The sequence below is a fragment of the Epinephelus moara genome, chromosome 10, assembly GCF_006386435.1.
Source record: "Epinephelus moara isolate mb chromosome 10, YSFRI_EMoa_1.0, whole genome shotgun sequence".
In the NCBI taxonomy this organism is placed as follows: domain Eukaryota; kingdom Metazoa; phylum Chordata; class Actinopteri; order Perciformes; family Serranidae; genus Epinephelus; species Epinephelus moara.
In genome coordinates, this window is record NC_065515.1 from 44,026,685 (window position 1) to 44,042,218 (window position 15,534).

At 39.8% G+C, this 15,534-nt stretch overlaps 1 protein-coding gene across 1 annotated transcript in view; it reads right to left on the minus strand.

Annotated features, from left to right (window-relative positions):
• The window catches only part of LOC126396256 (receptor-type tyrosine-protein phosphatase F-like), a 706,276-nt gene that overhangs the window by 115,410 nt on the left and 575,332 nt on the right, over positions 1-15,534 (minus strand). Inside the window, exon 20 of the mRNA XM_050054194.1 lies at positions 7,682-7,845. Within this exon, the coding sequence (XP_049910151.1) occupies positions 7,682-7,845 (164 nt within the window). The remainder of the gene's footprint in view (positions 1-7,681; positions 7,846-15,534) is intronic.

Consider the following 15,534-nt stretch of genomic DNA (forward strand, 5'->3'; position numbering starts at 1 on the left):
TGTTGACCAAATGTCTTAATGCTAGGTAAAAGGTTTTTAAAGAAACTTTGAAGATTCATGAGTGAAACAAGACATGTTGACTAAATGTTTTAAAATGTTTAAAAAATATTTCTTGAAATAAATAATTTTTCAAAATGATTCCAAGTGGCATGTTCCTTTTTTATTCATTGTATTCTGCCATTTGTTTAGAGTAACACAAGCTTGTGTTCGATCACTGTGTAATTTTGAGTAACACATGAATGTGTTAATAAAAGTTTTATGTATCAACACATGAATGTGTTAGTACTTACACATTATACACATCTCTGTGTTAATCTATGTGACACAGTCACTGTGTTGACATATTAACACACTGAATGTGTCAAAATTAACACAACACGTGTTGTCCCAAATTCAACTCATTGATGTGTAGAAATTCAACACATGTTGTGTTAATATTGACACATTCTTGTTAAGAGTGTAGAGGAGCGAAAGGTGGATCTGACTAAGAAGCCGAGGACACTATCAGCAGACAGCCTGTCACTCAAAGCAACCCTGCCCTTAATTATAGCTTACTTTAAGCCTTAATAACATGTAAACACGTAAAAATTCACCCCCTGTGCAGTTGGCATGAATGTTGAAATAGCTATACAGACCAAATCTGTTTCTTGTACCAGCCTGTAAACATGTTTAATTCTGCTGTAAATTTGGGCATTTCAACATGGGGGTCTATGGGGATTGACTCGCTCTTGGGAGCCAGTCTCAAGTAGCCATTACAGGAACTGCAGTTTTTGGCACTTTTCTGTTTATTATATGGTCAGTAAGAAATATTTGATGGTGGTCACCTCATATCCTTTTCTTAACCTTGGCTGATACTAAAATGTTGCATGAACAGAGAGTGAGGGGTGTAAACTATGGGCCCCTTTTGACACCACCCTACATTTTCCCACTGTCCCTGCTACATATTAAAAATAATCAAATAAATGCATTTAAATGCAAAATGTATAATGTATAAAATATTTTCTGGTTTTAAAATGTGGCCCAGTTGAATTTGTATTTGAATAGCCTTGCTGTACAAAAAAAAATATTACAAATTGTTTCGAAGATTGTAGCCATTATCAGAGTGGTAGCTTAATAATAACTAGAGTTACCACACTGCGGTTGTATGCCTCCATGCACCAGTCAAGTTTCTCTTACAGTTCACACCCATTCCAGTGAAAACATGGATGCTTCACACACAGAAGATCTATAGAATCAGCAGAGTTTAAAGGTGGACACCCAAGATTAGTGTCACCAATTCAGTATCTGAACAACTGTCTCCCCTTCTGTTCCTGAAACATGACATTGAATAATGGCCAGAGAAGGGTTTTATTAAGGATATTATGATGTAACAATGAAGTTGACCTTTGACCTTGTGGATATAAAATGTCATCACTTTCACTTGTGTGAAATTTTGTCATAAATACCATAAATCTTCTTGAATGATGGCCAAAAAACGTGTTTTGTAAGGTCACAGTTACCTTGAGCTTTGAACTTCAACCACCAAATTCCAATCAGTTTGTCCTTCAGTCCAAGTGGATGTTTGTGTGAAATTTGAAGAAATTCCCTTGAGGTGTTCTTGAGATATGAAGCTCTAGCGAAAGATCAGTCAGGAAGACAATACTTTTTTTATGCTTAGTCTGTAACTTTCTTTCTCACCCTGTCATTCACTGCTTGCACGCATGCTCACTCTTTATCTCAAGCTGTCAGTGTTCGGGGCTGTGAATTGAGTTATCAGCTGTTCTACAGCTGATCCACAATCAACCAGTAGCACAGAAACAAAGCCTCTCTGTCAGCCCATCATCTTACTGCTCCTCATTTTAAATATTGTTCTTTTTCTGCCAGTCCTTTCATGCTGCAGCCATGCATACCCTCCACTTTCCCATCACCACCTAGTCTTAGAGGAGTCAGCCTCATTCACCTCATCAGTCATCAACCACAAAGTCATCAGCCACCACCACCTCCACCAGTGTCTAGACTCTATGGGAGGATTTATCTTGCTGCCGCTTAGATGTCCCTCGATCACAAAAATCAAAAATCAAAGTGCCAAAGACTTATGTTAAATCTCAATCAGCACAAATCATCTGTTAATCTGTACACTCATATGCTGTATTAAATATTATCTTTACTTCATTCTTCTGTCTCTTCTGATTCAAATCACATTCACAAGAATGAGACATTTTCAAGGTCACAGTGACCTTTGACCACCAAAATCTTCATTGCTAAGTCCAAGTGAACATTTGTACCAAATTGGAAAAATTTCCTCAAGGCATTCTTGAGATATCACTTTCACGAAAATAGGACGGACAACCCGAAAAACACAATGCCTCTGGCTGTGGCTATCACTAGCGCGGAGGCATAAAAATGTATATATGTGTGTTGAAGTGTTAAGCATTAAGAGATGAGTGGACATATAAAATTGCATCACTGTATTAATTTCTGTTACTTAGCCTGTCATCATATCAACAAATTGGCTGTTTTATCCAGAGAGCAGAGAAGCTCATAATGCTCCTGAAATTCTGAATTAAAAACAAAGTTCACTTCAACCCTTAATATGCATTTAGTAAGCAGAGTCAGTTTTGGACTGTCTCTTGCTTCTTTTCCAGCAAATATAGCAGATACAGTAAAACACAAATGGAAACATAGGAAGACATGGACAGCCAGTAGACATATTTTGTCTTTTGTAAATTGTATTTCTTTTTTTAATTGTAATGCTAAGTGACAATTTTACTGTTACTGGTTTATTCCTGTATCCTCTGTTGAAGAAACAGGAAATACAGTATCCATGAGCTTCTACATTGCATTTTAACCCCCATTTTGACCAGGTGACCCGGTCATATTTGGTAGAAAACCTGTTTGGTGGAAAACCTACTACTCCAGTTATAATAAATGGTGTTTATCTCTTCATATATTCAATTTACTAGGAGGGGAGAAAAGAAAATACGCAATAGCATTTGCAAGACATTAAATTAAACTTTCATGCTTAGGGAGATCTGGAGCTCAAATCACATATCAAACACCAAATTACACATTTTTAATTCCATTGTGAGGCAGGTGTTGTATGGATCAGAGACATGGAAAACAACAAAACACACAACAAACATTTATGAACACTTGCCTCAGGAGAATACTTAACATCTGGTGGAGATACAAAGTAAGTAATGCAGACCTGTGGAAAAGAACAACCAGGATCCCACTGACTCACAAATTCCAAAGAGAAAGTGGAGTTGAATTGGACACACTCTCAGAAAACCTGTTACAAACATCCCCAAGAATAGCTGGAGAAGAGGTGTCCAGACAGAAACATCTAAGAGTGGGCTCAGCTGGGGAGATCTAGAGGGACAACCGACCAAGTGAAACAACAACCGAGTGAAATGGAGGACATTGGTCAATGCCCTATGCTCCCTAGAGGAGCGAAGAGCTTAAGTCAAATACGTTTGCAAGAAATGTGGCCTTTAAGGATGGGTTTATATATATCCAAGTCTATCTCAACACAAATATTTACACATGATCCACATGAACAGTGCAGCAGTGATTACTTTTGTCTCTCTAAACCTTCCATCAGAAGAGTGATCACACAAACAATGATAAAACTGTCAATCTCATATTGTGATGCAATTCGTTTCATTTCCACTGGGTGTCCACACCTTGCAGGTTCACAAAAGGGCATGTCTGTGACAACCAATCACATCTGTTAAAAGAAAATATCATACCTAGCAACAGGGTCAACCACAGCTCCTCACTAAGATAAAAGTTTCTGTCCCTTCCTTGCTCAAAGTTGCTCTTAGAAATGTCCTATCTCTTTTAAGCTAAGACTCTTTATCATTCATACCCTCCACCCTGTATATTAACCTGTACATATGTTATTTAATTACTGCTTATGCACATAAAGTTGAATCTAATCTAAAAGTTTTTAGGCTAAATTAGGAGCCCTCTGAGAGTATTCTCAGAATGTTTGTGAACACGGCCCCAGATGAAAGCGGGTGTTAATGGGTTTTTTGTGCAGTACAAAGGGGCTTTTGTGAGAGCATGTATGGGAGAGGGGGGCTGTGTAGAGTGTGCACAAGCAGTGATTGACACTGCTAAGAGACTCCTCCTGGCTCTAGATGGTTGTTTTCTTTAAGGTATGGTGGATTCTCTCAAATGCCATTGAGAGCACTAGGAGGAGCCACAGAAACCAGTGGCCGTATTCACAAACATTTTGTACTCTAAAAGAGTTCCTAACTTAGACTAAAAACTTTTAGTAAGGAGTCTTAGCTTAGGAGTGATTTAGGAAAGTTCTAAGAGCAACTTTGAGCAAGGAAGGGACAGAAACTTTTATCTTACTGAGGAGGTGTGGTTGACCTAGGACCCTGCAATACCAGAGTAGCGACACACATTGGTCAAGCGGAAAGTTGGTCACGTGCCCTCTAGTGGCGGGATAGCGCGTTGCATATCTGACCAAGAACTGACTGAACTTCAGTATTGCTGCATTGCTGCCGACCAGGAATTCTTGTGCGTTTCCAAAGTCAAGCAAACCTAAAAGCATAATCTACCATAATCTACCTTAATAGTAGCATCGGTGACCCGTTTACAGGTAAAAAAAAAAGTTGTCTACCATAATGTTACTCTCTACATTTTGAAATAAACAAATTATATGCATGACTTAATATGACCAAGACATCTAAAAGTAAAAACAAGGCCGTTTTCATCAATTTACAAGCAAGTGCGCATCAGACATACTGTAAGTGAATGGGTTTTGTGGTCGGAAAGGTAATGCCCTCATGCCCCACTAGAGGGCACGCGAGGCTTAACTTCAGCATACCACAGGAGTCAATGGAAGTGTCGTCATTCTGGTATTGTAGGGTCCTAGGTTGACCCTGTTGCTAGGTCTGATGCTTTCTTTTAACAGATGTGATTGGTTGTCACAGACACGCCCTTTTGTGAGCCTGCAAGTGTGGACACCCAGTGGAAATGAAATGAACTGCATCACAATATGAGATTGATATTGTTAGTGTGATCACTCTGCTGATTGAAGGTTGGACAGACAAAAGTCATCACTGCTGCACTGTTGTATTTTTCCAGTTTTTCAAATATCTTAGTATTGTGATAATTTTATTTCTTGTGTTATAGCGTTATTTTGTTGGGTGGGAAATGTGTGCATATCCCAAATGAGATTGACCACAAACACTATCCCTGCACAATCTCATCTGTAGCATTTCATTTACTCACTGTTGTTTTGTGTTAAGAGACTGTTTCTCCGACCTCTTTGTGTTTCCACCATTTTCTCCTCTGCTTAGGAAACTCTTAATCCTCTTAAAAGTCCTCCTACTCCTAACAGTTTACACTTTAGGAACTCTTTTAAGGTCTAAGATGCTTTGTGAATAACTTTTATCTACCTAGTCTTAACTTTAAGGGGAAATTCTAAGTAAACGTCACAATTCTAAGAATTTTCTTAGAATTTCATCACTAGTAGCAACTCTTAGCGCTAGGAAGCTTTGTGAATACAGCCCCAGGTGTTTTTTTCACAGGAGATCCTTGTCATGTACTACTGTCAGGATTAAGTGACAGTTTCATCAAATACGACAAAAAGTTCAATTTCTTTTTTATGATAAATATCACCTACTGAACCTATAACTGTCAGATTTAACCATAATGTTGCTGTTGTTTGAAAACCACATATCTCTGAATCTCTAAAAAAAATCAAGTGTTTAGGTATACACTTAAATAAATAAATAAATAAATTGATTTTATCTGCCAAGTTTCTCTTTTCAAAGGCTAATGAAGCCATTTAAAGACCCATTGGGTAACCTCCAAAATGCATGATCACACAGCTTGATATATTATGGACTACTTTCATTTTTTATTTTACATTTCTTTTATTTTACATTTCTTGTGATGGATTACCCAACTGAAACTCAACTTATTTTCACTGTGTACTGAAATAAAAATAAACCACTGGCTGATGGAAAGGTAGGAAAAACACATTCAACAATATACAGTATTATTAGAAACATGTTGGGCAGTGATTCAATAAATATTTGATTATCAGAATAAAACATGCAAAACATCAACTTGGTCTTGGTAGAGCAACCCTAACCCTAACCCTAACCCAGCAAGCAATTTTTGTTGGAGATGCTTTCCTCATAAACTCACCAGTGCAAACAATTATTACCAAATTCAGACTCATCAAAAGAAAACAAGGGCAAAAGGAGGAATGAGAAAAAGACAAAGTTAGGGTTGCCATTTGAGCAGAGCAGTAGCCATATGGAAGCTCCTATCAGCCCAGTCAGCAGCTCCAGATGTTTGATCCAAGCACAGGAAGCAAGAGCCAACTGTTAGCCTGGAAGAACAAGGCTGTGTGGCAACTCACAGTGACTTTCTGCAATGTGCCATGAAGGCCTTCAGGCCATCTCAACAAAAATGAATTTATGTCTCTTCTCAAGAAAATACTCCACTCTGACAATTTATTGGCCTTGAGGGAAATTTTGGCACAACTGTGCAATTGGACTCAACAATGAAGTGATCAGATTTTGGTGGTGAAAGGCCAAGTTCATTTGTGACCTTGCCTCCATCTAATTTTATTCAAACACCTTCACACCTTGAGGGAATTTCCTCAAGTTTGGCGCAAATGTCCACTTGGATTTAACAATGAACTGATTAAAGTATGGTTGTCATAGGTCAAAGTTTAAAGGTAACTGAGACCTTATGTCTATTTTGTTTACATGAAATCTGAAGAAGGCCTTGAGGGAATTTCCTTAAATTTGGCACAAACATCCACTTGAACTCAACAATAAACTGCTTAGAATCTGGTGGTCAAAGGTCAAGGTCACTGTGACCTCACAAAACATATTTTTGGCCAAACTGCAAGAAGTCATACACTAATTATAACAAAATTGTACAGAAATGTCTACTAGGATAAAATGATGAAGAGGTGACTTTACAAATCCAAAAGGTCAAAGGTCAGATTCACTGTGACATCATGATGTTCTGCAAAAACACTCTTCTGGCCACTACCCAATGTCATATCTCAGCAACAGAAGGGGAAATATTTGGTAACTGAACTGGTAACTTGGTGACACTAAACTTGGGTGTCCACCTTGGAACTGTGCTGATTGTAAAGATCATCTGTGTTGTCGACGGAAGATGTGTGTGAAGCATCCATGTTTTCACAGACATGGATGCAAATTGAAACTGCAGCTTGACTGGTGTGCAGAGGCACATAACTGTGAGGCGGTAATTCTAGTTAACATATTCTGTTCCGCACTCACATGTTGTCAGTGGTTGTAGAGCACCACTGTGGCCCTAAAATTTGTACTCGTTTTCTAACACATGCACTTAGACTTGATAGGCAGGTTTAGTTTCCCTTTTATTTTTGTTAATAGAAATTTGAGTTTGTGTTTCAATTGTTCATTGATTTGATGTCATCTTCAGCCCTTTTCCTGTGTCCACTCACCTCAGTTAATTCATTTTGTACCTTTTGGCAGACTTAAAAAAAAAAAAAGTATTATATGTAAATACATATAATATATGTAAATGTTATTTATTTGAACACTCAAAAAAATGGCAATCAACAACTGAGTGCAGTGGCCTGATGTTGCTTCCCTTACCCCTGATCACTCTGGAATTTGACTGGAGGGCTTTGTTTTTAAAAGCTGTCTGCTGTTTTGTCTGTTAGACTCACCTCTTAAAGAGTAGAATAGCAATAACAATGATAATGATGAGAATGACTGCCAGCACTGGACCCATCACCCACAGCATCTCTGGGTCCTCAGTTTGTTGGGTCATCCCATTGTGGAGCTTCACCATGATGGGTTCAGAAAAAGGGCTGGCCGCAAAAGTCCTTTGCTGCAAATGAGCACATTAGGATAAAGGGTCAGTCTACACTTACTTAATCTCTCAAGACAGATTCTGCAATTTACATTGTAGAATCTGTCGGTAGCCCTGTGTGAAAGACGACTACACATGGGGGGGAGGGCGGGGCTTTGAGTTTGAACGATGCCGCGCTTTAGCCAATCACAATGGAGGGGGCATGGCCGAGATGTGCAGGTGTCCCCAGGAAATGTGTACCTACAGAAACAGCAAGCTCCGCGTCCATAGCAACCGCTCCACCCAAAACGCCGTCTCATCAACGTGAATTTTTTTTTTTTTTCCAGCAGATGTCTTAGTTACAACATGATTGAGCAAACTGGAGCAGTTTCATGTCGTATCCGACAACGGGAGGCTTTTAACAGATGACGTCCTGATGTTAGCTTTGCTAACTGTCCCTGTCAGCTGCAGCCACTGCTGCTTTCTAGACATCGTGATTTCCCAGAACTGAATAAATACCACACATAGCAACACAAAACTGCTTTGCTAGCTCACTCATGTTGTGACTAAGATATCCGTTGGAAAAAATATTTTATTCACGGACCGTTTATTGAGTTATTACCTTATTTTTATACAGTCTATGGTTATTACAGACACCGCTAACAGCTGACGTTAACAGCTAACGGTTAGCCCAGCTAATCTACGATAACCATGTTATTTACAAAATGTGCACACAGAAAACGTTTGTTCAGTCATTGTGTTTATAGACTTAACAAATAGGGATGTCCCGATCCAATATTCGGATCGTTATCGGCCGCCGATATTAGCAAAAAACGTGCATCGGCATCGGATCGGACTGCATGGAAAAATGCCGATCCAAGAACTCCGATCCAGTTTTTCACGGAATCCAATCCAGGTTTTCTGGCCAGCCCAGCGCTCCGCGATTCAAGCAGTCCATTCCAGTGATCCGCTCCGGCAGACACACACGGAGGGAAGGGTAGGAAGAGTAGCGGTCAACTTAATTAACTGACTATTTGTTTTCTGCTCTGGTTTTTTGAGAGTGATATTTTTATTTGGTTTACACTCTTACTGTTTAAGTAAAGAGCACTGATGGCATTGTTTTGGGCACAATTAGTGAAATTGGAGCCATCGATGGACTATTGCTTGTTTAAACAGTTGTACAATATTGTGTGCCTGTGCACCAGGCTGGCACTGACACTTGTCAAATGTCAACAATGTCTTGTGGTGTTAATCTATTTTTTATTTATTAGGGGGCCAAAGCACAAGTGTGTGGAGTCTTGCTGCTATTTTAATTTCAGTGTTAGACATTTTAAAGATTTCTTGTGTTGATTTATTTTCTATTTATTAAGGGGCCAAAGCACCCAAAGCAAACCAGCTATATTTTTTATTTAATGTTCAAATTTAAAGTTTGTTTATTTAACCCTGTTAACAATAAATGGGTCAGTTTCTCATACCAACTGTTGTGGATCATTCTAACTAACCCGATGAAGTAATTGTTCTTGTTAGAGTAATATTGCTTGATCAAACCTTTTCTAACATGACTGACAACAAAATAAGTGAATATGTATAATACACGCTTGGATTGGATCGGTATCGGCCAAAACTCAAGGCTGTAATATCGGTATCGGATCGGAAGTGAAAAAGCTGGATCGGGACATCCCTATTAACAAACATCAGATTAGTCTACACGGTGATATAGTGACGTGAAAAATGTGATATATGGCTAAATTCTGCTGGTTTTCTACCCGAAGTATTTGTAAACAACACGGTGATTCCCTGGGGGCACTGCCGGAAGTTAAGGGTGTCAGCGATCGCCAAGGCTTCTGCACTTCCGTTAGTCGAAAAACTCCGGGCTGTGCCTCCAGAGGTAAAGGAAGAAAAACATTTTTTTTCTTTTTTTTTACCAATGGATTTCCAGATTGACACTTACTAGGTTATACACAACAGAGAGAAGTAGATCAGGTCACAATGCTGGAGGTTTAACTGTATTGCACTTCACGAGGTTGTGCTTTTGTCATCTACCTGGCTTTACTTTTTAAGTAAATCACCTAAAATGTCACCAACATGAGTCCTGAGCAGAGTTGGGTAAGGTTTACTTTAAAAGTAATCAAAGTACTTTACTGTGTTACTTTTTTAAAAAGTAACCAGTTACTTTACTGTGTTACTCCCTGAGTAAAGTAACTCAAGTACTTTTAAAGTACTTCCAATGTTACTCCCTGAGAAAAGTAACTCAAGAACTTTTAAAGTACTTTTGAGTATTCTGCATTTCCTATTGGGCAATGGACCACAGGGCACTAAGCCTACATTTTTTTGTCTCCAAAATTAAAGTTATGGACCACTTGCCCTTCACTGAGATCCAGTTCTCCCATCACAGCCATCACTTTGACCAGTAGAAACACAGAACGATCTGCTGCCGTAGACAACTGTATGACAACAACACCCCAGCCTTTTTAATATTTCCTCTAGGGATGTTACCACACAGAGTAAAAGGGGGAAATGATGGTGTGAAACAGCAGAGGCACTTTATCAACCCGGGGAGTGACGTCACTGTCATTAGCACGAAGCTAGCAAACAATGTTACATCCTCACGGTCGGACATAAAGTAATAACAGTGACAAATAGTGGTGGGGCTTTTACTCACCCTAACTGCAGAGGCCACCAGCTTCATTTGAAACAGACTACATTATAGACGGTCCGTTATTTATTAATCCCTCTGTGTTTTTATATTTTTACTTTTTTTTTTTATCCGCTCACGTTGTCTTCATAAAGTTAACACATTGTGTCGTCATTTCAAACTCAATACTTTCTGATTTTCCTTCAAATTAAAAGCCCCTTATAACATTGGCTGAGAGAATCCCTCCATTTTCTAAATAGGCTTTTATTGTGAAACATTTGTAGGAACTTGGTTGTGGAGGATACAGTAGCTTGAATGTTTACGTACGGCACTTCAAATGTAGCTCCTGCCATCTGCTGATGCTTTTAGGTGACTACAACAACATTTTGGCTGGCACGTGAACAGACACAGTGACTCAAATAATAGTAAAAGTAATAAAATAGGACAAGAATAACCTGATGACATCACACACGTCGTGAAAGACGACCGGGGACAATTGGTGAGTACCATTGTGTAGTGTGTCATGTCTGTCAGCCAAGTCACGACACAAATTTATGACTCCACAATCGTGTAATGTGACATAGTGCCTTTCAGAACGGGCAGAAAAGTCGTGTAGTGTGCAAGTCCTGAGTCTGACCTGTCTGTCAGCGAGTCCTCCACCTTTTTTTAGACTCCACCATAGACAATGGCAGCATTTCTTCTACCACGTAGCGAGCCACAAACTTTGTGGCTTCTTTCGGACTGATAGGTTTAATGATATCTCCGTTATTAGAACCAAAAGACAGTCGTTGCTGTTTCGGAGCTGAAGGACCAGCGTTCTAAAAGTAATAGAAGTAACTGATGGCTTGTAGAAATTGTACTCAAGTATTTGATTACTCAAACAGTAAATTAACGCGTTAGGTTACTCGTTACTGCAAAAAGTAATCAAAGTACTCTAACGTGTTACTTTGTAACGCCTTATACCCAACTATGGTCCTGAGTGATTTCACAGTAACACAATCCCCCAAGCTTATGCATAAAGCTACCAAGTTTGAAGCAAAAACACTTGTCACATAGATCACTATCTGAAATCTATCTCCCTGGTTTTACAATCAACATCAGCAAAGTGACAAAAAATGTGAAAATTTGTGAAATTATCAAAATAATAGAAAACCTGGAAAAAGCTGGACAATTACTGTCAAGAACAGAACACACACACACACCTTGGGATGGATGATGCCTGATTTAAAGAGTAACTAAATGCCAGAGTTTTGGCTGACGTGCCTCTACCCTGAAAACTCAAAAACAAAAAAACAAAAAAAAAATTAAAGCTGCAAGCAGCATTGTTCGGGACCTCGGGCTCTCGCTGTCGGCCTCCAGCTCACGTAGACAGTGTGAATTAGCTTATTCGTAAGAGTTGAAATGTGTACCTGGCAGAAGAGCAGAGAGAGACAGACAGAACACAGAGAAGAGACCTCTTTTAGTGGAGATTTAACTCCTCGAACAAGTTCTTCCCATTCCCAAACTGTTGGTCCAATCATCAAAATAATGTGATGGTGAGACAGATAAAGTTATACAGAAGATCTGTTTAGCAGCAGTTGAGGTGGCATGTGTGCGTCTTTAAAGCCGATACAATAAACGGTGTAGGAGGAGATGTTTTTTTTAAGAGCATGTTTGAGGCGAAATCTTACTTTGAAAGGGCAAATAGCTCACTTCCTGTTGGATTTAGGTCATGGGTGTCAGCGTGTGATTTGTAGGTTGAACACGCCAGTTTTGGTTTGATCTTTCTAAGACATTCCTACGGGCCGCAGTGGCCATTTTAGTGCGCCTAGGTGGCACTAGAGAGCCCATTTTGACACTTTAGGGGTTAATAATGTGTATTTGCTGTTTCAAATGACGATTCTGCTGCTGTAAACTGTCCTTTAAAGATTGTGAGACACAGACACAGGGAGACGTGTGTGCATGTCTGTGTGTGCAGCCGTTGTCATGGTGATTAATGACTTGCCTGCACCTGAGGGGCACACAGAGAGCTCATGAGAGAGCAGATCAGCAAAGGCTGTTTAATATGGGTTTGAACTCCTCGAACAAGTTCTTCTAATTCCCAAACCATTGGTCCAATCATGAAAATAAAGTGCTGGTTAGAGAGAGCCACTTCTCGTGAACGCATGTGTCATGTTTTATATCTCTAGAGTCAAAAATGTGGTCACACGAGTGAGTTTAAAATGTGTTGCACCTTAGCTGTTTTCCAGAAATTTTTCCTTTCAGTTTACATGGGAGTGAATGAGAAAAAAGTTGGCGTTCCCTCCGCTTTGGAGCCACTCAACAAAAATGTGTACGTGTGAGAGATTCCATGTCAACATATCTGTGATCAGGACAAATTTTCCTACATTTTCTGGTATAAATTGTGTATGTACAGTGAAATTTGTGGCCATGGCAGCAAGTTAAAGACAAAAGTTTTAGACGATTTTTAGAGCCCTCTCCACTCTAGCTCACAGCATTCCGTGCAATACACACCCATTATAAACTGACAATTTCTCCACATTTGCTCATGGTACTTTGAGAGGCACAGATTAAAAACAGTAAGATTGGTGCCTTTCTCCCCCTGCTGCCATTCATTTCCTATGGGACAGCTTTCGAAGATCGTCAGGACGTTTTGTGACGTGTCACCTTAAGCAGCCCATAAAATCCAAACCGTTCGAGTAATGAAAAAGTTATACAGAAGATCTGATTAGCAGGAGTTGATCTGTCATGTGTGTGAGTTTGAAGCCGATACGATAAACGGTGTAGGAGGAGTTGACTTTTTAGAAAGAGCACTTTTGAGACAAAATCTTACTTTGAAAGGGCAAATAGCTCACTTCCTGTTGGATTTAGGTCAGGGGTGTCAGCATGTGATTTGTAGGTCTTGATGAGACGAACACGCCAGTTTTGGTTTGATGTTTCTACGACGTTCCTACGGGCCGCAGCGGCCATTTTAGTGCGCCTAGGTGGCGCTAGAGAGCCTATTTTGGCACTTTAGGGGTTAATTTTTTGATTTTCTAAAAATTTTTACCAGGTCTGACATGCGTGCCAATTTTGGTGAGTTTTTTTTTTTTTTGGGTCAAATTCCAGTTTAAAGAGACGGCGGGAGAAAGAAAGAAAGAAAGAAAGAAAGAATAATAAACGCTACAAAAACAATAGGGTCCTCGCCCTTCAGCCGAGGTCCCTAATAAACGCTACAAAAACAATAGGGTCCTCGCCCTTCAGCCGAGGTCCCTAATTAAAGCTGCAAGCAGCGTTTGGCGGGACCTCGCCTCGCGCCCGTTTCGGCCTCCAGCGAATTATTTAGAAATATCAGACATATTGCCACAAACATCAGAAAATTCTCACAGAGCTGAACGTTTTGATGTTTGAATGCTTTCTGTAGCTGTAGGTATGTAGAAGTGATATCACAATATGCAAATTAGATGAGTGAATTTTCTCCCATCAGATTCCTGTTCCTTAATTTTGAGGATGAGATGACAAAAACAACACACCTACAGGCTTCAGTGGCCATTTTAGTGTGCCTAGGTGGCTCTAGAGAGCCCATTTTGGCACTTCAGGGGTTAATAATGTGTATTTGCTGTTTCAAATGAAGATTCTGCTGCAGTAATCTGTCCTTTAAAGATTGTGAGCCACACAGACTGACAGATGTGTGTGTGTGTCTATGCCTGCAGCCGTTGTCATGGCGATTAACGACCTGCCTGCTCCTGAGGGGCACACAGACAGCTCATGATCAGCATAGGCTGTTTAACATGGGTTTGAAGTGTCTCGAACAACTTCTTCTCCTTTCCAAACCATTGCTCCAATCACCACAAAAATTGATTTTGACAGACATCCACTTGTCATGAATGCACGTGCCATATTTCATATTTGTGGAGTCAAAAATGTGGTCACAGGAGCGATTTACAAATGTGTTGCACCTCATCTGTTTTCCAGAAATTTCTCCTCTCAGTTTACATGGGAGTGAATGAGAAAAAAGTTGGCGTTCCCTTCGCTTTGGATCTTTGGAGAGATTCCATGTCAACATGTCTGTGACCAGGACACATTTTCCTACGTTTTGCGATATAAATTGTGTACGTACAGTGAAAATCATGGCCGGGGAGTCAGGTAAAGACAAAAGTTGTAGATGATTTTTAGAGCCCTCTCCACTCCTGAACTGCCACTACGTCATCTCACTGTTTTTTTTTCTGAGGGAAACCCCGCAAAAGAAACAGGGGTTCCTGCTATGCTGACTTTGACTCCACATGGATCAAGTGTCTACGTGCAGTAGAAGCTGATTGGACCTCCCGATCGCATGATTGCGCGTCATCATCTGAGCTCATAAAAGCCCCATGCTGCAGGACGTTGGTCAGCATTTTCACACCGACTTCGAGGTAAGTGGCTGTGTTAATCATGTTAGCTTTATGCTAGCTTATTGTAAGCTTGTTGCGTGATGACTTTGTGCTGCTAATGTTAACTGTAGCTAACTTTACTGATTCCTAAGACCCAGCTGCTCGATGTGGACAGATATTAGTGAGTGTTGAAGGCAGTGCAGTGGATGGGAGCGATGGATTTGAAACATTAATTGATGGTTTTGACTGTGCTTATGCTGATGTCTGTTAGCTGTTAGCTTCGTTTGATGTTAGCCTTGAGTGAATTAGCTTTTTAGATAATTGTAGCTAACTTTTGTTTGATTAACTCGACGGCTGTCGTACAAGTGGTTGATTTAAAGAAATACTGTCGAATTTTAAAGGTAGTGCAATGCATGTTGGATGGATTTTTAACATTTGTTGGTGGATTTTGTTGGGAATAGAATGATTTTATGTGTTTTACTATAAGTTGTGTTTCACTATATAAGTTTTAGATGTGTGAACAATGAGAATACTGAGATGATTTCAGCTGATCTGAATGTGTTTGCTTTGCAGAAGCGGAGAAGTACAGGAGAGGAAGAGACATGAAGTCTGAGGAGCACATATCGCAATGCTTAGATAATTAGTTTCATATATGGTAAAAAGAATAGAAAGTGATGTACAGATAGTAAGGTACAGCACGTGTAGGGAGTTGTGTTGTTCTCTTGTCTTTCAAAACTGGAACCACGCCCCCACCGCCAGACGGAA